The sequence below is a fragment of the Acanthisitta chloris genome, unplaced genomic scaffold (genome assembly GCF_000695815.1).
Source record: "Acanthisitta chloris isolate BGI_N310 unplaced genomic scaffold, ASM69581v1 scaffold10055, whole genome shotgun sequence".
NCBI lineage: Eukaryota > Metazoa > Chordata > Aves > Passeriformes > Acanthisittidae > Acanthisitta > Acanthisitta chloris.
In genome coordinates, this window is record NW_008675343.1 from 292 (window position 1) to 22,893 (window position 22,602).

The 22,602-nt window shown below is 41.6% G+C and overlaps 1 protein-coding gene across 1 annotated transcript in view; it reads right to left on the reverse strand.

Moving 5' to 3' along the window:
• Window positions 1–543: 543 nt before the first annotated feature.
• The window catches only part of BPTF (bromodomain PHD finger transcription factor), a gene marked incomplete at both ends in the record, with an annotated part of 24,508 nt that continues 2,449 nt past the window's right edge, over window positions 544–22,602 (reverse strand). Inside the window, 21 exons of the mRNA XM_009075711.1 lie at window positions 544–766; window positions 1,584–1,807; window positions 2,347–2,470; window positions 2,787–2,935; window positions 3,859–4,020; window positions 4,441–4,693; window positions 6,084–6,207; window positions 6,980–7,130; window positions 7,414–7,542; window positions 7,766–7,890; window positions 8,116–10,528; window positions 10,834–11,049; window positions 11,523–11,658; window positions 12,039–12,168; window positions 12,696–12,827; window positions 13,355–13,710; window positions 14,325–14,503; window positions 14,694–14,867; window positions 17,464–17,652; window positions 18,184–18,384; window positions 18,524–18,747. Of these exons, the coding sequence (XP_009073959.1) occupies window positions 544–766; window positions 1,584–1,807; window positions 2,347–2,470; window positions 2,787–2,935; window positions 3,859–4,020; window positions 4,441–4,693; window positions 6,084–6,207; window positions 6,980–7,130; window positions 7,414–7,542; window positions 7,766–7,890; window positions 8,116–10,528; window positions 10,834–11,049; window positions 11,523–11,658; window positions 12,039–12,168; window positions 12,696–12,827; window positions 13,355–13,710; window positions 14,325–14,503; window positions 14,694–14,867; window positions 17,464–17,652; window positions 18,184–18,384; window positions 18,524–18,747 (6,014 nt within the window). The remainder of the gene's footprint in view (window positions 767–1,583; window positions 1,808–2,346; window positions 2,471–2,786; window positions 2,936–3,858; window positions 4,021–4,440; window positions 4,694–6,083; window positions 6,208–6,979; window positions 7,131–7,413; window positions 7,543–7,765; window positions 7,891–8,115; window positions 10,529–10,833; window positions 11,050–11,522; window positions 11,659–12,038; window positions 12,169–12,695; window positions 12,828–13,354; window positions 13,711–14,324; window positions 14,504–14,693; window positions 14,868–17,463; window positions 17,653–18,183; window positions 18,385–18,523; window positions 18,748–22,602) is intronic.

Sequence of the window (22,602 nt, forward strand, 5' to 3'; positions counted from 1 at the left end):
AGTTTTTTCCTGTGAGGGTGGTGAGACAATGGCACAGGTTGCCCAGGGAGGCTGTGGCTGCCCCAACCCTGGCAGTGTTCACAGCCAGGTTGGCTGAGGCCTTGAGCAACCTAGACTTGGGACTAGATCACAGAATCAGTTAGGCTGGAAGGGACCACAATGGGTCATCTGGTCCAACCTCCCTACCCCAGCAGGGCCACCCTAGAGCACATGGCTCAGGGTTATGTCCAGATGGTTCTTGAGTATCTCCAGCAAAAGAGGATCTATGACCTCTCTGGACAATCTGTTCAGACCTCAGTGACTGCACAGGAAAGAATTTCTAGCTCATATTCAGGTAGAACTTCCTGTGCATCACTTTTTGCTGTTGTCTCTTGTTTTATTGGTTTCCACAAGTGAGATAAGTCTGATCCATCCTCTGGGCACTTCCCCTTCATGTACTTGAACCCATTATCAATGGACAGATGATCTCTAGGGTCCATTCCTTCTTTAGGGTCCATTCCAACCCCTAAACTTCTATGATTCCATGAACAGAACAATGCTTACCTGAGGTCGAAGTAGAAACGGTGGTTGTAGTTGTGCTAGTTGTGGTAGCAGCTGCTGGCAGTGGAGTGAACAGGAATCTCTGGATTGTACCATTTGGCATAGCTGCTTGCATTAGCTGCTGTCCTGGGCCAGGTATTACAGTCACACCCTGAGGGATTAATTGTAACTGACCAGTAGTTTGACCTTGTCCCTGAATGACCACAGTTAAGCCTTGACTGCCACCCTAGAAAAAGAGTGAACATTGATGTATTAGTGATACAACTCTGAGACTCTGCTGAAAATCAGAACAGTTTGGGGGTTGGATTTCAGAATTCAATACTTGTACCACATACCATATTCCTAGAATCCAAAACTGGGAAATACTAAAATACTCTTTCAACAAGTCTATCATCAACAGATGATTGGGTTGGCATTAGTTACACATTTTGTCAACCCAGCAAGGTCCCTACAAAACCTTCTGAGTCTTTGGTGTAGAAACTCAGAGAAACACAGACTGACTGGGGTTGGAAGGGACCTCAAAGCTCCTTTTGTTCCACCCCTGCCATGGGCAGGGTACTGTGGTAACTCACAGAAATGTATTTTGACCTGACGCTTGACTCTAAACTTCTTTGCCAACAGACCTTCATGATCTGAGCAGAAGCTCTAAGAACTTTTTCTTCCTCTGCTTACAGACACTAATTTTTCCTCTGAGACTCTAGATAATGTGAACGAAAATGAAACCTCTACACAAAATCAAGAGACAGGAAAGGAACATCATGACCTGAAGGGCTACAAAATAGGCCATACAGAATAATTATGTCTCTTACTGCTATTACAGACTTTTTTCCATACTGCTCAACTCTCCTGATGCCAGTTCCCTGACTGAGGAACACAACAAGACGCAATAGTATTTAACCTTCTTTCAGTCTGTAATTATGCCAATGGTCATCCTAAATGAAGCCCAACACATGCATTTCAGAGCAGATGCACTAAGCTGCTGAAATCTGAAGGCCTGCTAAGTGTTAGCACAGCTCCATGGCCAGGGCTGTGCAGCATTTTACCTGTCCTTGTGTCAGCTGTGTGAGCTGGGCCATGGTCAGCTTCACCTGTCCCTGCTGGGGGCGAGGGGGCTGTGCTGGGGTTTGGGGCTGCACTGCTTGAGGTGGAGTTCCAGAGCTGCTGACAGTCTTCTGCCCAGCACTGGAAGAAGCTGTGCTGGTGCTAGAAACTGCAGTTGAGACAGGCTGACCTCTGATTATTTGAGTCACCACTTGCTGGGTCTGACCTGTAAGAGAATAATTTGAGCTAAGAAACACATTTCCAACGTTTTAGCCACAAGCACAGCAAACCAAGTGGCAGTTTGCAATGGGGTGGGATGGAGATCAGACAGGTGAAGCAAACACTGCAGTCTGCACATGGGTTTTCTTTACAAACCATTTATCTGGGTAGTTTGACTGAAAAATGACTACAAAATGTTTTCTATTTTAAGTCTATACACAAAGTACTTCAAACAGCCTTTAATAAGAAAAAAAAAAAAAAGGGCTTTCTCAATGCACAATTCCCCTACATGTTTTTAGTTTTGTTGCAGGTTTTTTCTTCCCAAATGAATGGACTTAAACATAAGCAGCAGATTTCCCAGTGCCAGTGAAGAAAAACACTGACAATGCCTGCAATGATAAACTCCAAAGTCAAAAAAAGGCAGTGGTTAAAGGTCAAGCACCAACACGAGGGATTTTTGCATTGGGATGGATGACACAAGAGGAGCTCATGAAGGAACAAACCATGGATTTCACAGTGGTGATTTAAATATTAAAGTGAACCTACTGGCTGGGAGAATACCTTGCTGCACCACCACAGGTGTTCTGATGATGGCCTTGCCAAGTGCTGACTGCTGGAGCGGTGTCCGGATCACCGTCATCCCGGGCCGCAGCGGAGTGCCCTGCACCACCTGCACACACAACAGGGAGAGCCCATGGAACAACCCCTGAGGCACACCCTGAATTTGACTGTTTTTTTTATACAGTAAGAAATGATAAGGTAGAAGCAGCCCCAATAATTTTTCACCTATGCCCACACTGCTCTATTCATTTTTCCACCTGGAGAGAATTGTTGTGCCTCCTTGGAATAAAGGATCCATAAACACCATTGCTGAGATGAGCCAAAAGCATTGGAAAGTGATCAGACAGCACTTCAAATACCTGCCAGTACCTTAAACTCTAGGCCCCCACACTGCTTTGCATTAAATAACCAGAAAAACATCTTACTTGTGAAGTGCTTGTTGTTCCTAACGTCCCTGTGGTATTTGGCCTAATGGTTACAGTTGCTGTCCTTGGCTGGAATGAAGTAAAGGTTTGACTTGCACCTGTAGTTGATGGAATGATACCCAATACCTTTTGCTGAACTTGAACCACACCTAATTAAAGAAAAATTGAGAATTTGTTAATGACATGAAGGGCAGCACAAGAAGTAAATGCAGCTCCAGGGTGGCATTTAGAACTCAAGTCTCCAGGTTTCTAGAATACCTTTGAGCCTTTGCCATATTGTAAACACAACAGCATTACACTTTGTTATCCATGGTCCAAATACATTTCAGGTTAAGAAACAGATATTTTAGAAAAGATTAGGGGAAGTGTGAACTGTCACAAAGATCAGTTTGATGCTAACTGCAAAGGAGTCCTTGCATTGACACAGTGCCACCAATTAGTACTGTACAACCATTAAAAGCTACAACCTGATTGATTTTGAAATGTAGGAGACCAGTTTAAACACCTTTCACCTACAACCTTGTGGAGCTGAAGAAAATGGGCAATGCTTCTCCTGCCATCTAAATTTCAATGCAAAACTAGCAGCCTTCATCATTTCCTGAAATGCCAAGTATCATGGAGACAGAATTGAGCTTTTTTTTTCAAGTAACATTCACAAATCTCAAAGTATTAAGTCTTCTTCTTGAGACAAGAAGAAAAATGCTAATCTTAGTTTGGAGCCAAACTCCTGCTCACCAGTGAAGAGCAGCTGTAGGCATCAGTAACTAAACCCAGCAGCTTTTATTTTACTTAAGATGACAAACAAAAGCATGCTTCACTCCACACTGTGCAGGATAAAGCTCCTCATTTTGTGCCCTGAAATGCAGAATAATTTACTGGCAAAAAAATTGCATCTTTCCCCTTACAAACACAAATATGCAACGTGGGGGTACAAGTTCTAGAAACTTGCATATGTATTATATAAAATATTTTTCCCCCTTCAAGTCACAGTTTACTTCACTGGGAAAATCGTGTCAATGGAGACGAATGAGCAAGCTGGAATACATTGTTTATTCAGTTCCCTTTGCCCTACCTCCTTGAGTTGATGGCACATTGACGGCAACAATCTTGCTGTTTGCAGGGAGTGGCAGCTTAGTTATCACTTTCCCTGCCATCGTTACTGGGCTGCCTGAGAGCTGGAAGGTCTGCCCTGTGCTGGCAATGCTTGTGGCTGAAGTGGCAGCTGTGCTAGTGGCTATTGAGGCACACAGAACAGGCAGGTTTAGAGCAGAGTAATTAGTCAGTGAAATGACTGTTTGTTGAGTATGAGACAGCAAACTACAGGACTGTTTTTACAATGTGTCATGCTTGCTTTGGTAGAGGTTCTGTTTTGGAAACAGCATGTTACACCACGGAATGGTTTCATTAATGATTGCTGGTACAGTAACTGTCAGAATTAATGAGACAGGTCAGAAATGAGACTTCCTAGCAAGTCTGAGCAACGAAGAATTAGACAGGTATAATGTCAGAAATGTCCTGCTGGCACAGTGAGAGTTTGGAGCCAAGATAACAAGAAATGTGATAATGCTGTGTGCTCTGAGAAGATGTATATAGGATGTGATGTATGGGAGATGAACTCCAGCACATGTTCTTTGCAGGACAAATGGCTACTTACCTGTTGAGGATTGGCCTTGTTTAACCCAAGTAGCAAAAGTCTGATGGAAATTCTTGTTCTGTTGGAATGTTACTGTAGCTGGAGAACCCACTTTAGTAGTAAGGACTACTTTGGTTCCCGTGGGCACTGGGCCTGCTAAAGGCCCCACCACGACTTTCTGGGGTGTGGAGACAGTGGTTGCAGTGCTGCTGGCTGAGGTGACAGCAGGGACCACACCTGCCACAGGTAACTGCTTCTGCTGTTCCAGACGTTTCTAGGGTATTGAAAAAACATTCAACAAAGGGATAATTAGCATGGTCAAGTCATGCAACATAAACACTGTCTCTACCTAGTGTTAAAAAATAAAGGACTCTGGTAGGATTTTAGTTTAAACTGTAGAGGACTGAAGGATAAGCTGATTGCACACCCTGTAACAGGAGAACTGCAACTCTGCTTAGAATACATGGCCGGAAATATTCCATGATAGCAGCTTTAAAAACCACAGAAACATAGAAGGTTAAGGGGTTGGAATGGACCTTAAAGGTCACCTAGTCCCAACCTTAGCTTATGTTCACTTCACTGCACATTTTACTTTAAAAAACCTCCATATTAATTGGTCTCAGGTTAATCAGGAAGGTTTAAGAACTCTGAGCAATATCCATCTATCCTTGGCTTTGACCATGTGCACACATCTGTCAGTAAGTAGTGCATCAGGAACACAGAGCTTACTACTACCACTCCTAAATTTGGAGCTTCCTGCACTAAGATCCTACCAGTTAAGGGGAAAAAAACAGACTGTATCATTCTACTTCACTATAAGGAATGTAATTTAAGAAACACTCTTTTAAACGTAAATCCAGTTTGCAGCCAGCTTAAAAAAACAAAGTTCAAAATCCTTTACCTTACCCAGCAACCTTCTGTGCTGTCACACTCAATTTAGAGAGCCCCTTTGTGAAGGGATAGTATCAGTAAGCTCTTGTAAAATCTCAACCAACCTAGCATTCTTCCCTGTGCCACTGGAATTATCTCTGCGTTTATTGATTTAAATTCCAGTGTTTGGTTAGCATTCTATTGCAGTGATGCCCACAAACCAAACACCTGATCACTGCTAATGTCACATTTTCAGGGAGGATGAAATAAAAATGGAATAAAAGTTGGGAAAAAGCAGCTCCTAATAACATAGGTGAAACACCAAGATGGCACCAGGTTTCCTAATTTAAACTGCATACATTTATATACACATGTACATCTGCATTTATAAAATTATCAATGGGCTTCATTCAGCCAACTTGAGACAGAATGAAATCAAGAGTCAGTCTGATTGAAGCATGAAATGCAGTTGTATTTCCCCTGCACACAGAACACTGATGACCTTACCTGGAGACTGGTGCTTCTCAGCCTTCTTTGAAAATGGAAACAAACTAAACCATTTTAAAGTGGTATCAGTTAGGTGGGAAAAAGAAGGCAATCTAAACCAAACTGGCCTTAACTATTTCAAAATAACAGATGTACAGTGGTTGCAGCACTGTTGGATGGCTTAGTCTGCATTTTGCACTGTAGGAAAAATGGTGTAGGACAGGGCTAAACTTAGTTTGCCATATTGCAATGCATGTGGATGACCAGAGCAGACTGCTGACAGGTGGGACAACCCATAGCTCCCCCACCTGCTGGGCAGCCAAACGTTGGTGTTTTAGCTGAGCCTCCAATTGGGCCTTGAACTCCTCTGCCTTCTTCAGTTCACTAACCTTAGCCTGTTGTTCAACTGCCTGTGCCTTTTCCTTCTCCACCCTGCCAAAGACACAACCAAAAGTTAAGTTAAACCACCACATCAGATTCAACCAGCAAACTGGATTTCCTCTTATGCAGTTTAATTGCCCTTGTAAGGACATTTACCAAGAGTGAAGACGATTGAAAAACTGGTCATGGCTTTAAAAGTATTCTGAAATAAACTACTGAAGTTACATGAAACATCCCTGAAGTATTTTGGTGCTAAACTACTGCAACACCATACAGGAAACTATTAACCAAAACTGGAATTTATAATTACCTCTGAGACTGCAAACAATCTGTGTAATAACATTCACTTAAAACAATTCCTTCCAAGAGACTCAGAAATGTTCCAACTCTAAGCACACAATACTGAAAATATGCATCTTATGACTTGAACATTCTCAGGCTGACTTTACCTTTACTTGTACACAATCATTTTCTTTGCATTATACAAGTATTTAACACATCCTGTATAAAGTCATGCCACAAGCAGCCTAAGCCCTTTCAATGCACTGCAGTAAAAACCTTTGAGCATACAGCAGTGATCAGTTCACAAACATGGCAAAACTGACATTATATTAGTTCTAACAAATCTGTAATATCTGCATAAATTCATTTTAGTACCAGCAAACAGTTCAGCTTTACAACTTCAAGCCTGTCACTATCAAAAGGCACAGTAAAAATGCAACACAGATCTGATTTTACTGCTCAAGTTCGTTTCCAAGTGCAAAATTTAACACACACACAAACGAAAACTCCTTTCTTTCAAAGCTCACCCGAGTTCACTTACCTTTCAGCAAATGCCCTGATCTCCCACAGTTCCAATTCCTCCTCTGCTACCCAAGTTTCCAGTATAACAGGGCCTGTTTGCTTGGGAGTTTCTGGCCTTTTGGGCCTCAGAGCACTCGATCGCAGTCCCTTCCTCTGGGGTGTTGGGGTTTCTTTGCAGAACAGGTAAAACACACACATCAAGCTCAAGCATAAAACTAATTTACAGTGCAATGCAAATTTAGTGTCTTTGCCAGCCTCATTTTATCACCAGGAAGACCTTTCAGCTTCAGATAAATCAGTTAGTTAAATGCATCATTTGTTTCCCACAAGTGAATGAATAGCTCATGTCAAGCTGTATTTGCTCCCTGGATGGTCTGAATTAACAAAGATCCAGTTACCTTCATTTCTGTAGGAGACTACAGGGAGGGGGAAAAAATGTCTAAGCAAACCTACCTTTTGGAGCCTCTGGTACACCAATGGGACAAATAATTTTTCTTATACAGTACTCTGAGCGGATTCCATAGGGACCAACATCTCTGCGCTTGATGATTTCTGTCGTCGTAATCTCAGTTTCAGTTGTTTCTACAACAAATTAGTCCCAATACATTAACAACAGAAACAAATAAAGCTCAATCTACAACCAACCTAACATCCTCAAGGTAAAGAAACAGCAGCTAGTACAAAGTGTTGACTACAGATTCGAACGCCACAGCTGACATGGAGCCCTTCCAGAAATGCTTGGAGTGTAATACCCAAAATCAACAGCTTTTGCATGAAGAGACCATGAAATTTAAGGCAGTGATACCTGTCCTTGTGGTTCCTCCCCCAGGTGGAGCTTTCGCTGCCATATCATCCCACTTGAGACAAGCCCACAGCAGCCGCAGCATCAGGCTCACTCCAGCCAAGGATTTCACCGTCTGAAGTCGATACCTGACGACAGAGGAGGAGTTACACTTCCAAAGCAAAATGTGTTTCAAATACTCAAAACAATGGGATAAAGATTTTCCACTCTGCTTTCACTGAGCAATACAGAAAACTATCAAATCATAGGAAAATCTGCATGTTCGGGCACAAACACGTGCATCCTTCGTATTCTAAAATTCAGTTAATTTTATCACATTCTAAAAACTTCCCTCAAAAATGTAAAGCATGTACCTCCAAGTGATGCCAAAAGTTGGTCTTGGGGATGGATATGGCCAGATATCCAAGGCAGGCTTTGCATTGTAGTTGAAATAGGGCACCTCCCTGATCCCCCCTCTCCTGGCCAGCTTTTTCAAGTCATCATTGGGCAACACAAATATGCTTTTTTTACTGCTTTTGGTAACAAACTTTCTGTAAGATGGTAAGGCAGTGCCAGAACGAGTTTTTTTAGGTCTGGTAAATTTCATTAACTTCACTTTGTCCTTGGTGGAATACTCTTTGCTGACAGTCATGGAAGTGACCAGTGTGCCCTCTGGGGTGGTCAGCGAGTCGGTCACTGTGGTGGTAACCACAGTCTTACTGTGCTCCTGCACAGAAATGACATCACTGCTGCTGTCTGTGGCTGGAGTGGAGAGTTTGGTTACAGTGGTGGTGGTGGTTACAGTGGATATGGCACAGTTTTCTGTAGATGAAACCACTGTGGTTGTCTCATCACTGGAAGCCACAGTCTCTGCCACTTTAAACACTGTCTTGGATTCTGTAGACACAGTTGAGGTTGTGGTAGTCACTTCAGTGATAACAGTTTTTATTTTACTTTCCCCATTGATATTTTCCATTTTGTATGTCTGTACACCATTCTGATCGAAGGGACTACTCAAGCTGGACTCCTCACACGAGGTTACAGGCGATGGAGCAACTTTCTTCTCCTCCATGCCCTCAGTTTCCATGGATTCTGTCTCACTGCTCAGGTTGTTTTCCTTACAGACAGGCTGTGCTGGTGGGGAAGCAGAGCCAACAGAGGCAGATCTCTCAGGAGAAAGCTCTTTTTCCTCAGCTTTCTGCACACACTTGGGAACTTCATCAGGTGGCTGAAGGCTCTCTCCAGACTCACACTCGGGTGAGCTCTGCAGACATGACTGAGAGTCAACATCATTTTTGTCCTTTGTGTCCTCTACCATGATGTCACCATTCATGAAGGGTTTTACTGAAGATTCCTTAAAAGTCAATGGTTTTATTTCATATTCCGGAATGGATTTATTAATGTTATTTACTTTTGGTTCAATATCACCCCCTGCCTTAGCCTCACAGGTCTCTCTAACTGAGCACTCATCATTTGATATCACTTTAATGTCATTGTCTTTTCCATTCACTTGAAATGATGATTTTTCTTTTTCTGTCTCAGTTTCTTCATCTTTACTATTCTTTTTGTCAGTACCAGTATTTACATTTGTCTGATCAAGATACTTGTTTAGGGTACTTGTTTCCACTTTCAGTTCCTGACTTTTCTTCTGACCATTAGCCTCAGTTAGTTTAGACCTCAGCAAATCCTCACTGACATCTACCCCATCCATGTGTTCCAGAGTTTGACTCTCCAGGTTTCTTTCAGAAATCAGACCTGTTTTAAATGACTCTAGATCTTTAATAGGTGATTTCTTGTGCAATACAATCTTCTTTTCAGTTTTACTTTCAGTCTTTATGGAAGCAATCTCTTCCTCCATTTCACTTTCTTGAGAGGATGTTGTTTCCATATGGCTTTTTATCATACAGTTGTTTTCTGGATCTTTGCTCTGCTGCTCAGAATTCCCTTCTGAATCTGTTTTTTCAAGAGAGGCCACAGCATCTCTTCTGCAGCTGCTTTCAGTTACCATGGGCCCCAAGTTCTCAAGCTCCCGCTGAGATACTCTGCTAACAGGTAGTTTTTGTCTCAAAGATTTTTCATTTGTCTCTGAGACATCCCAGTTGCTTCTGCCTTCTGCATTGCTTCCTTTCAAGTCATCCACAAAAGAACTCTCAGACTCCCCAGGAGCCTCTTGCCCTTCACACCTCTCAGCAGTTGTAGGTTCTGGGTTGTTTTCTTTGCCATCATTCTGAACAGAGCTTTCTCCTCCAGAAGACTGAGGTGAGCCTTCATCCAGCAGCTGCCCTTCTCCTTTTGACAGCCTGGGGGGCAGAGAGGATTCCTCTTCCTCTGCAGGTTTGGTGCAGGAGATGCTGCCGATGGGCACACAGTCCTGTTCCGCATCCTCGGGCTGGGTCTTCTCCGAAACACAGGTTTGCTCTTGGGAAGGAATGTCCAACTGGCTTCCTTCTCTTTCCTTCCTCATTTGCAGCTCCTCAGAGTTTTTCTGGGGGCTCACAGACTGTATTCCCACACTTTTAGCACCAGCCTCCAGCTTCATCTTCTCCAGGCGCTGTTTCTCCTCCAGTGTGAACTGCTTGATCCGCCGCTCGAGGAGTCCATCCAGCTTGGATGATTTGACTTTCCTTTTGTAGCAAGTCCTTAAGTGAAACCCCTCGCTGACATTGATTATATCCAGGTTACACTGACTGTCCTCATCCTTCATGGAGGATTCAATTTTCACATCATCTACATCCATAGGTTCTTCCTTGATGACTTTATTGTTTTCCCCATAGATTTCTTTTTCCACTGTGAAGGAGAAAGAACTCTGAATCAGTAACTCCCCAACAATGAACACCAAACTGGATTTTTACATTAAGTACAAAGAAATAAATGGACCTTTTAGCATATCAATAGATTTCAAGAATAAAAGGAACAGAAACTTCAGACGCTACTACAATAGGTAATAAAAAAATATCGTTTAACTGAGGCATTTTAAATGGCTTGACAAAACCTGTTACACAGTTTTCCAGTAGTTATTTCTGAGGGTTTGTGTTTTTACTCCTGCAAGAATGGAATGAATAGGTAGTTTTAGAGTAATTTACGATTATCACCTGTGTCTTTTGCATGATCTAAGTTTTCAGAAATTGTATCAACTTCTTTCTCTTCACGTAACTTCTCTTCTTTCACTTGTACTTTCTCCAAGGTCTCTGAAACATCTTTGTCTTTTGCTTGCAGATCACGAGAATCTTTTGCTCTTTCTTTCTCTGTTTTGACCTTAGCTGGACCTTTTCGTTTATCCAAGTTGCATTTCTCATCTTCACTCTTTGCTATTAACAAATCCATGAAATGGTTTCAGTTATTCGGAATATTTTAGACTCTGCCACACCCTTTGTATGTTATTTACCTCTCAAACCATTCACACATCACTAGTGAAATTCAGGAGGAGAATTTTAACCCCACAGAAATAACACCACAGGTTAAACCACTAACACTGAATGAATACATATACACCCCAATATTTTACATGTTACTTTCTGGGTTTGATTACCTACATGATTTTAAGCTACCTTTTAGGTAAGGCTAGATAAAGCTGGACAAATATCACACACAACTTCATTACTGAAGCAATTCAATGTAGCTAAAAACACCTATGAGAACTGAAGAGATTACACTGACAAAGATTAGCAGATACCCACAAACCTCCTCTGGAACACTACTCCTAACAAAGCTTCCATAAGGAATATCACATACAAATAATTAACTGCAATTACAAGCAAACATAAGCAATGCAGACACTTACTTGGTAGCAATTTTCTGTAATTTGCATTAGTATTTCCTGGCAGTTTGGGCATAAACCTGTGGACATGTGTTTTACTGATCCAGCTCCAGCCCCCATATCCTGTCACTCTGTATTCCTCTCCTTTTTGCTTCCAAACCTGTAAATATTTTTAACGTAACAGCATTAATGATGCCACTTGCTGCACTACTGATGTATACACTGTTCAGAAAAACAAAGATGATTCAGAACAAACCAAAAATGCTGATTTACAGACTTCCTCAAGCGAATCTATTTGTGAAATAATGTACTGATAATTGACTCAGACATAGTAACATCTAAAACCCATATTTACTGAATGCAATAGTGAGAATACCTAACTGCTGAAAGGTTAAAGGAGTTTTAGGTGCTTGAACACGTGGCCATGGTTCCTGCTCCCATGGCAGGGAGGAACACAGGACATCAGCATTGGAGGCTTAACATGAAAACAGAGTCAGGAACCAACACTTTCTGTATTTCCTTTGTTCAAGAGAACCTCACCTGATGTTTGACAGGAAATGTGTATTTCACCCATGTGGCTTGCTGCATTGTTTCTTCTTCTTCTTGCTTTCTCTCTTTTTTTTTCACCTTCTCCTTTTCTTCTCTCTCTAATGCTGTCATCCTGCGTAACCTAATCCACATAGATTTAAGTGCATGTAAGTACAGGATCTTATAAGCAAATACAAGAAGTCAACAGCACATACTACTCCTCTGAACAAGCTTCACTATCTGAAGTTAAGAGGAGTGCCCAGTACCAGGCTGTCTGTGTCACCTGCAACACAAACACCACTTTTATGGCTACTCCAGCAAGGCAAACACAGCTGACTGCAACTGCAACAGACATCTATTTTCTGCTCCTATGACACAATGAGAGACAAAACACAGACTCCATCAAGCTGAGAGTGTTGAAATTGGCTCTTCTAGGCTCCCAGTTTTAGCACTTTGAGCCTGTGGCTCAGATAAAGAAGAAAAACTTGCTTTGCAGGAACAATGGCACTATAAAAATCCTGTCATGCCTTTTCAGCATTTCTGGTTGAGAATAAACACTTCAAGCTGTGAACGACTGACTCAATCTAAACAATTCTTACAAGCTTAGAGACTAGTAAACCAAGGTAAAGTTCTTCTACTCAAAAATATTTGATTATTGATTAATTCTACCTGGTGTGTCCCAGGGATTCTCTCCAGATGGGCAGCATGACAACTGGTTTAATTGCACACTCCAATATAGCCAGTGCTAGTGCAAATTCTCTGGGTTTGCTGCACATCTGAACAGCCTTGATCCAGTTAGACCTAAAGTGAGAAAAAAGAGAAAAGACTGAAACACATACATGCACTAATACAGCACGTGGTGTCAATGGATATAATGGCAGGATAAAAATGCTTATAAAAACTCCTATGTTTTATAACTTTACTCAAAGGAGCAACCCTTTGAGCCACCCACCATAACGTATTATCCTGTACTGAAGCACAGGGCTGGGAAATCACTGATTTGAAAAAACCAAGACACACAGAATCATAGAATCATCAAGGCTGGAAGACACAAAGAATCATAGAATCATCAAGACTGGAGGAGACCTCTAAGACCATCCAGTCCAACCATTAACCAGTCACTGCTGGAACCACTAAACCATGTCCTCCAGTACCTTCAACACTTCCAGGGATGGTGACTCCACCACCTCCCTGCGCAAAAACTGTTAACCCTTCTTAACACTTAGCAAAAATACAAGTAAATCGAGAGAAACTGTTAACCCTTCTTAACACTGTTAGCAAAAATACAAGTAAATCGAGAGAGTATCTATTTTCCTTTATTAATTTACCTGTGGGAAGCCCAGTTGGGGTGAAGGAAGGATGCTGGGATATTGTTTTCCAGCTGGATAATAGTCAGCCTCAAGGTGGAGATGGTCAGCACCTTGGAGCCATGCACAGACCCATTCCATTTGAACTCTCCAGCTGGAGTCAGGCAGAACTTGTGTGAGAGGTGTCGTCTCTTGTCGTGGTCCTCCCTGTGCTGGTGCTTGTTCAGGGCGAAGGAATTAGTGGCATATTGATTGTGATAAACACGATACTTCCCCTCCTGCCCCAGTTTGAAGTAATTGTTGATATTTGCTTTTATCACAACATCCTTCTTGGGGGTCAGCCGGGACACTTCTCCTTGAGAGTTCACCACCAGAACCTTAGGAAACAAAGAATCATTTTAAAGATTCACTTCCCAGTATTTCTAGTTCTTTATTTATGATTTAGGCTTCAGTTGTCTGTCTATAAAAATACCCTGCATCAGTTTGTAGAAGCAAAAACTGAGTCGCAGGTTTCAGAGGTTTGTGAGTAAATAAGCTAAATGCTAACTTACAAGAAAAACCAGTTAACAAAAATAAAATGACTATGTCAAACAATATGCAGACTGCTAATTGCACTGAGCTCCCAACACTCAAACACTTCCTTCCTGGATAAATTGGGCTACTTAAAAAAACATAACAGAACCAAAACAAACCACCAAAAACCCAACAACCAACCTCCAGTTAAGCACAAAGTCATACCAGTGCAAAGGGTCACTGTCATACCACACTGCAGACAGCAACAGAGAGCAAGAGCAAAGGAGAAGGAAGAAGAAAGCTTCCTGTGATATTACCATCTCACTATTTGCTAATCCATTACTCCTCTTTTAAGCACTGTCTGCCAACATCACTCCTTCACTCCACGATAAAATGCATCATCATTTAAATAAACGCATTGTAATTTTCTCTAGAACATTTTCCGTACTTCTTTGATCTTTCCAAGCTGTGCACAAACCTCTCTGCTTTCTTTGTACACCTTATTTGTGTCACTTGGTGCAGCAGTGACCTGCTGCTGGCTTTTCAGCTGGCTCAGTTTGCTGTCTGGGTTCCGCAGTCTGGTGAGCATCCGCGTGGAGCCTGCAGCACCTCTCCCCCCACCTGGAGAATCACTTCTCTCCCCGTTGGATTTCTCTCCTGCCCAGGGGAAATGAAAAAAAAGTCTTTTAAAACAAACTTAAGAGCTGGAAGAGAAACGAAAAAAAGGCTTTTAAAACAAACTTAAGAGCTGGAAGTTTTCTAGTAATGTATGAAAGTTAGGAAAAGAGTAAGTTTAGTGAAGAGAAAATATGCAGAAAGGTGGAGACACCATCATCATCACTGTTACCTGTGTCATCTGAAGTGTGGGATCCTCTCTCTGCATTTTCAGCATCATCAAAAGTCCTAATGGAGTCATTGTGCCCAGAGCCCATCTCACTCCCACTGCTGTTCTCCACATCTGCCTGTGGAGGGGCAGCACATCCACTGCTGCTGTTGCTGGAGATCATCTGACCAGTTTCTTCTACAAAAGAACAACTTCATTTTTAGTTTTTTTTTTCTTTTCAATTGGACGAATGTAATTTCTTTAGGTTTTAAAGTTTTCATCAATAAAAGTTAGATGAACATATTTTGCTGGACTGGAGGGAAAGACTCATAAAATATTCATTCCCTTCAGTGCAGTTTTTGTTCTGTTTCGACCAGACTTTTACAGCTCTGAAGAGCTGAAATTCATACTTGTGTTTAAAACACATTCATATTTCATCCAAGACAATTTTTTCTACAGATGCACAGAGAACCCTCCACTGAGACTTTGTTTTGCATTTAGAATGCAGACTTCATAAAATCTGGTCTTCTGCAGTTTCTATCATTTTCTCCTTTGATTCTCTCGTGCTCTAGCTGTTCCTCAAAGCACACACCTTCCACTTCCCCTCGTTTTCCACCCAGTCTTTGACTGTCTCTTCTCCACCACATGAATCCTGAGCAATCCCACAGATTTCAGCTCAACTGGCACCACTGGATGTCTAAACACCTCTGCAAGCTGAAAATATCAGCCCCTTCCTTACAGCCTGATGGCTCTGGACGTGGCTTAAGGCTCACTGCAGTAGATCAGTTGTTGGCCCTCAGTTGTCCTTGTCACTGTCTGGACAGCTGTGGACAGTCCTGTCACCTCACCTGCTGCTAAGGTGGGTGTTGCTGTAGGACCTTTTGACTAAACATCAGTGAACTGCAGCTACCTACAAACAAATCACTCCAGCTCCCCAGGAAGAACAGTCTCCATCCCTCAAAACCCTCTTCTGGATTTGGTACCAGAGACACAGCTGAGCTGTTTGAAAACGACAAGATCTTTCTGTTTCTAGAATTCTTCCAAAGCATCAGGGATTCTGTTGTTGTTAACAAAGTTTAGAGAACAAAACCTGTGGAATATCCACTCCTAGCAGAAAGATGGATCAGGTAAATATTTTGGGATTCTTAGAGGATCCCTGACCTGAATGTGTCTTAATTTCTGTCTTTGCCCAGTGGATGACCATCACTGTTTGATCCATTTCCCTGTTTACCACGAGGGAAAATGGAACTGTTTCCCTGCCTGCTGTTTGGAGGAGAATGGAAGCACCCAAACCAGAGTGTTAGTAAAGACTAACATCCAATCTGCATTTAACAAGTATGGTGACTTTCTCCTCTAGCTTTGCATTTTACTCGTATTTTCCTCCTCTTTTGGGGCTAACAGCCTCCCTGATCCTGGGTCAGTGTCTTTCCTTTGCCCTCAAAGGAGAGACTCAAATACCAGAAAAGGAACACAAGCATCACTACAAATGCAATAAATTAGACATGAGCAAGAACCCTCTGCACATACACTAATTTAAAACTAAGCAAGAAGCTTTGGAAGGAGAAAAGGCCTTGGAAATAATATATAACGACAGATAGATAAGTGAACCTTTAAAACAAAATACAAACCCACTGATAGATAGATAAGTAAACCTTTAAAACAAAATACAAACCCACAAACGTGTCTGAAATGAAATTGCAGGATATGGACCTTTTCCATTAAACCTCTATACAGTTATTTAGCTTAAAAAGGGAAAAAAGAATGAAAACAGGCAAAAATATTTGGTCAATTATCTGAAATATGTGCTTGTTGTCTCATGCACTGGGACACTGTCTGTTCTAAGAAAGTCTATGAGGCTTCCAGATTTCAGATTGATCTTAGCTTTCATTTTGTCCTCCTGTTAAGAAAATTTATTACAAGGTTTGGATGCATTGACTTCCATAAGTTCAAGAACTGCACTCTGTATCTGCATGGAGAACTAGTTCTGTAGGAGGGAAAACATTTACTAGCACTGTTTAAAACATAGCACACCAAGTATGGCTCCACCACAGATTAGAGGATGTTTAGATTTTCAAGAACTGAAAACAAAACCCTAATCATTGTAACAGTAATCAGATGTTTAGAAAAACATTTGGTTATGTAGCAAAACTTGTACAGAATACACTGATAATTTAAGTTACACCTAATCAATCCCTAAAGCAAAAGTTTGGTTAGATGATTTAATGAAGTAGTATACAATATTACTTCTGAATCTCTGACATGGCAGAACAAAACATGGTAAAACACAAGAGCCCTGTGCTCATAATTCTGAAATCTGCTGAAAATTCCTAGCTTGACAATTTCAATCTTGACATTTCCGTGCAATGGTTTACTCAGGTGAATGAAATTGCTTTGTCTGTTAGTAATTACAAAGGTAAATGAGAGGCTAAAATAATAAACAAGCCAGCAGCAAATTAGAGTCCGAAATCAACTCTGACAGGATGCTAACAATCATCATGGATCACTATGAAAAACAAAACATACAGAAAACAGAAAATAAAAAGCTTAGCCATAGTCCTCTTTGGAAGGCATGGGAACAACAAATGCTGATGTCAGAGGACCACAAATTTCAAGCACTAGTTGCAAGAAAATTAACTTTGAAATGTTAATAATGACACCATAGCAGCAAGGGATGGCACTGCAAGCAAACAGCATGAGTGGTGTACACTGGGCATGGGTTTAGTGGACAAAGCAGAGAGAAAAACTGCACAGATTGCCCAAATTACAGAGGCATTGGTACCAGTGCCCTCTGTACCTGAGAGTTCCTGAGGGAGCTCTGCTGTCACCTTCTTCTCTGCCTCGTTGTTGCTCTCAAGGGTTTCTGCCTGACACCCCACCGAGTCCTTCCCTTCAGAGCAACTAGTGCCTCCTGCAGAAGGATTTGTGTTGTTGTCATCAGTGCTTGGTGTCACAGAGTTACTTTTATCCCCAACGACTGTTGCCTCTATAGTAAAACGCACAACAAAACTTTAGGGATATTCTTTATTATGCCTTAGGATGTCATTTGGTATCACCCATAGAAAGCACCTCAGCAGCTTCGCTTGTCTGTTTGATGATCTGAAAAATACTGAGCTTTTTCCTTTCTTTTTTCAGTTTGGGGTTTTTAATATGATCGTATTGTCTCAGAATTAAAGAACAAACCAATTCTGACGAGGACCAAGTTAAAAATGATGCAAGATGGCTTGCTACAAACATGCTGAGCACAACCTTGTAAGTGCCACCTGTGCCTCAAGGCATATGGTATATCTAGAAGTTAGCTGGGTAAGAGTAGGAAAATCGGTGAAATTACTTCACAAGACAAACAGCTACAATATACAAGCACAAAGGAACTGGCAAATATCACCTACTGCAAGAATATCTTAGGGAACCATACAAAAACAACTATCACGTTAGCACTCTAAGAAATGTGAGGCTCTTAGCTAAAGATTCACTTCACCTAAATGGAGCTCTTAGAGCACAGTCAGAGTTTCTTTACCTTCTATTTTCTCTTTTTCCACATCTTGTTCATTGGGTGTTTCCTCAATTTTATCCTGGTCTCCAGGTTCTTCCCTTCCCCTCTCAGCATCTGTCTGGTCATTATCAACATCACTTCTGGCCTTCTCTGCTTCATCATCTCCTGTGGCTTTATCTTCCACAATTTCTCCTTTTCTTGCTCTGATAATGTCCAAAATTTCATCTACAAGAGAAAGCATGTTGTCACCAATAAACAACAGACACCACCACAGAGCACAAACTCAATCCTGTTTCTTACATACAATAAACCAGGATTTGATTCCAAGTGCAACATCCATGCCCATTACACAAAACAGTCTCACCATTTGCTGCAGAAAGGAAAGACTTGTTGTTGCCCCTTGCTTTGTTGGTAAGGTCTTCTGTCACATCCATGTGCCGATGGACCTCCTCACGCATCTCATCCAGGGTTTTGCATAGGTCAGCTTCCCAGTAATCCTTGTCCAGGCACTCAATTAGCTCTGCCAGCTGGATCTTTGTGCTATAGTACCAGATTTTCTTATCTTTCTCACTTTCGGAATCTTCCTCTCTGCAGGAGCATTTAGAAAACATTCATTTCACAATATGTGGATAAATGACCAAAGTTAGTAGTTCTCTGCTTTGTGCAGAGCTGTGGAATGCCAATACCTGGGGGCAATCAACAAGCCACATGTGGTCTGCACACACTTTAGTCCTCAACACTCCTTTCCTGCTTCCCTCCCTTTCTGCATCCCCTCAGTTCTCATGACAACCTCCTCAGCAAAGCTTTTCAAGAGTCTCCTCAAAACTGGTTTGTCCCATCTGACAACAAGGTTTATTCTCATCATTTTTACTATCACTGCAACCAGTAATTTACTACAAAGTCTGAAACAATTTGAAAGGAAAGAAGGTACAGCTCCAGAATCCATAATGGGACGTTTCCGACTGCATATTCAGGAAAGAGCTAAGTTAGAAAATTCAAAGGGTAGAATGTCACACCTGTAAAATATTTTGTATTGGCATCTCTACAGCATCCACCTGTGAGAGGCTCAGTAAGGCACAGTATGATCCTTTGGAAAGATCCAGGGATTTCCACTGTTTATCTGGGTTACTCCATGACCCCACAAGCCCAGACACCACCACACGAGGCCCAGAGTACCAAAAGCTCCTCAGCCAGACCCAAGGCAGCTCCACAAACACCTCAGGTTACAGACCCTCCTGGAGCACTGGACAAGGCAAGGAGGATGCTCCAAGCAGCTGCTGGATTTCAGCAGAGAAGAATGGCCTCAGGGATTCAAACAAATGACCACAAAGCAACGTGGACCATTGTTGATCTATTGTCTTCCACACTGCATTTATGAAACAACTAATACTTGCAACTCAATCAGGATACTACTAAGGTAAGGTAGTTATGGGGTTAATAATGGCAATATAACCAAAATTCAACTACGAAGTTGTCACAACCATCACTACAAAACAGACTGTTGGCTTTGATGGTCAAACCTAGTGTATTGCAAAGAAATACTCTTATCTTACTCAAAAAGGCCTTTGCTCATGAAAAGCAACTAATTCCCCTTTACCTTTTTACTCCCCTCAACTCTCAGGAACTTCCCATGGGTTTGAGCCACACCAACCTGTGACATTTGACAAGTTTTCTCAGAAAACAGCTCCTTTCAGGACAACACCAAATAGTAAAGCTGGACACTGACAACCATTTGACTCTCTGGAATACTCTAAGCCTGCAGACTTCCATGTTCAAGCAAAGTCCTGCTTAAACCATGTTTCCTCTAAACCAAGAGTTATTTACCAGCAAGAGAAATGACAGCACTTTTATTATTAGTGGTGAACAAAAGCCACAGAAAAGGAAGATAAAGGCAAACACTCAAAAATCAAGATGGCAGGGGAGAAGAGAATGCAAGAACAGAGCTTTACATTTTGAGGGATGAAACAATGCTTGACTAAAAGGACAGGGAATGTGCCTCCTGAGCTTCCCCTGGCAAATGGCCCAGGGAAGTGGCAAGTGCAAGACCCCAGCAGAGCAGCAATCCATGCTGCTGTTTATCCTTTATTTCTCAGCTCACTAAAAAGGGAACTTTAACCTCCTGTGTTGAGCCCCCAGCTCATTACAGGATTATCTGCTATAGATAATGCCATTTATACATCTTTTTGTATGACCCAGATATGCAACAATACAAATGCTTTATACAGAATCATACAGAATCACTTTGGTTGCAAAAGACCTTTGAGCCCAAGTCCAACCATATATTCTCCTGACTCAAGGAAGGCTGTGCCTGCACCACTCCCCAGACAAGCAGCTCAAGCACAGAGACTGGTACACCTTGCTTCAATTTTGATGGTCATCATCCAAGTATTTCCTTGGAGCACACAGCAGAACTCCTTCCATGCAATCTATTTTGGCCAAGCTAGTTAAGATTTAAATTCACAATTAAACGTTTCAAGTTAACTTTCCCTGAGCATCTTATTGCATTTGCTGAAGGGACACTGCTTTTACCCTCTGAAGAAATCACAAAGAGATGGAAAACTGCAGGGCTGCACAATGACTGATTCCCAGTGTTTTTCCTGGAGAAGTCAGCCAGATTTGCCAGCCTGGTGCTGGACAGGTCTGCTGAGTCTCCAGGGGACTCAGTTGAGTCACATACAATACGTGAGGCCAAGGAGGGAGAACAGAATCACATGAGTGTTTCCTACCTCTCTAAGCCTCCTCTGCTGCCAGGAACTATTCCCTGGCAGGCTGTAGAGGCAAGTTTGAAGACTGATAAAAACAACACCACAGAAGATGCTAGAAACTTTCAAGCAAAGCAATAATGAAGAATTCATTAGTAGCAGCAGCAGTAGATCTCTCTCTCTTCCTGTCTCCTGGGCTGATACAATTAGAAACTGAAGAATTCAGTAAGTTGTTATAAGCAATCCATTCAAATAAACCCCAAACCCTTATAATTAATTGGAGAAAATAGAGGAGGATCCCCTAAGAACATAAACAGCATGAGAAATCTTGCAAGAAAAAGGTGAAGCAGCTTTGACTGTCGAGGAAGATATGCACAACTCGGGAATAACAATGTGTGTCCTATTTCTGCTATCAAAATGAAAGCCAAACAGTGTTTCTTTCACAGACACTTGGTAAATCCAGAGCATCTCAATATCTCTAGAAAGATAACTGGATAAAACACTGCAGGAGTTTACTAGGACAATGCAAGTCCAAGTCCTAAATTTCCCAAGTTGTTAACTTGCAGAAATTATCTTCCCAAGAACAACTAACACAACTGACCCAGAGGCATCAGCCTGAAATTGTAAACAGCTTGAAATAAAAACCTCAGGAATTAATTTTATTTTCCCCCTTTTTTTTTGGTTTTCATCTTCTTGATAATTTGCTCATGGGGATGCATGAGGAGACCTCCTCAATGTCCACTTTGCCTCTTGGTAAAGAGGGAAACTCACAGCGAATGGTTTAAACAAGGCAAGAGATGGAAACAAAAGTATCAGTGAATAACAAGTCTACAAAACCCTTTAAGAGGTGGGAAAAGCAGCAGCATGATGGATTTACGGCATTTAAAGGGGGAAAGGCGAGAAGTAAAAACCCTTTGGAAAAACAAAAAACTCACAAGAATTTGGGATTTCAGTTCTCTAATCCCCCTGGGCAAGATTTCAAATCAGTATTTGTGCAGATTATTTTTAGATCTATTAGTTTCCTCTGATACAGTTGATCACATGGCACTGGAGGATACACTATTCATTTTAATGAAGCTGATATGGTAACATCATTTCAGGAACCTCAGGTTTTATCTCTGAGCAGTTTTAAGTCCTCCTGCAGTTATCCAAGATATCAGGTGTGGCTTGATCTTGCTCAGGATATCTATGCAGAATGTTTGGCTCTGCCACACAGCTTCCTGAACTGAAAGGACATGGAAAACTGAAAGAACAGAGTTCAATGTCCATGTGAGTTGTTAGAGTTCCCCTGGAATTTAGTGGTGTGGTACATAATTTTGCCCCCTCAGGAAGTGGCATTAGGACAAAGTTTTAAGGCACGTTATGCATACATTTAATTATGCCAAAGTTGTCTGAGAAGTCCAGTGGAATTGACAGATTCTGAGCATCCCACACTGCACTGTTCAGGTACTGCTGCTGCACATCTGCCAGAACAACAGTCTGTCTTCATAAAACCTGATTTATTATTGCTGAAACCAATGATTTGCCCACTGAACTCCTAACAGCAATGCAGAATATTGTTTTCTAAAAACTCAATGCATTTAACCTTTGAAGATGTCTCTTCTCTGCAGTTAAAATTATTACCAATGTGCTGGAGAGAAACAACTTTCAGATGTGCAGATTTCCAAGGATCACAGAGCACCTGCAGGATTTATTTCAGTTTAAAATACATTGAAGTACTGACTGCATCAAAACCTGCTGA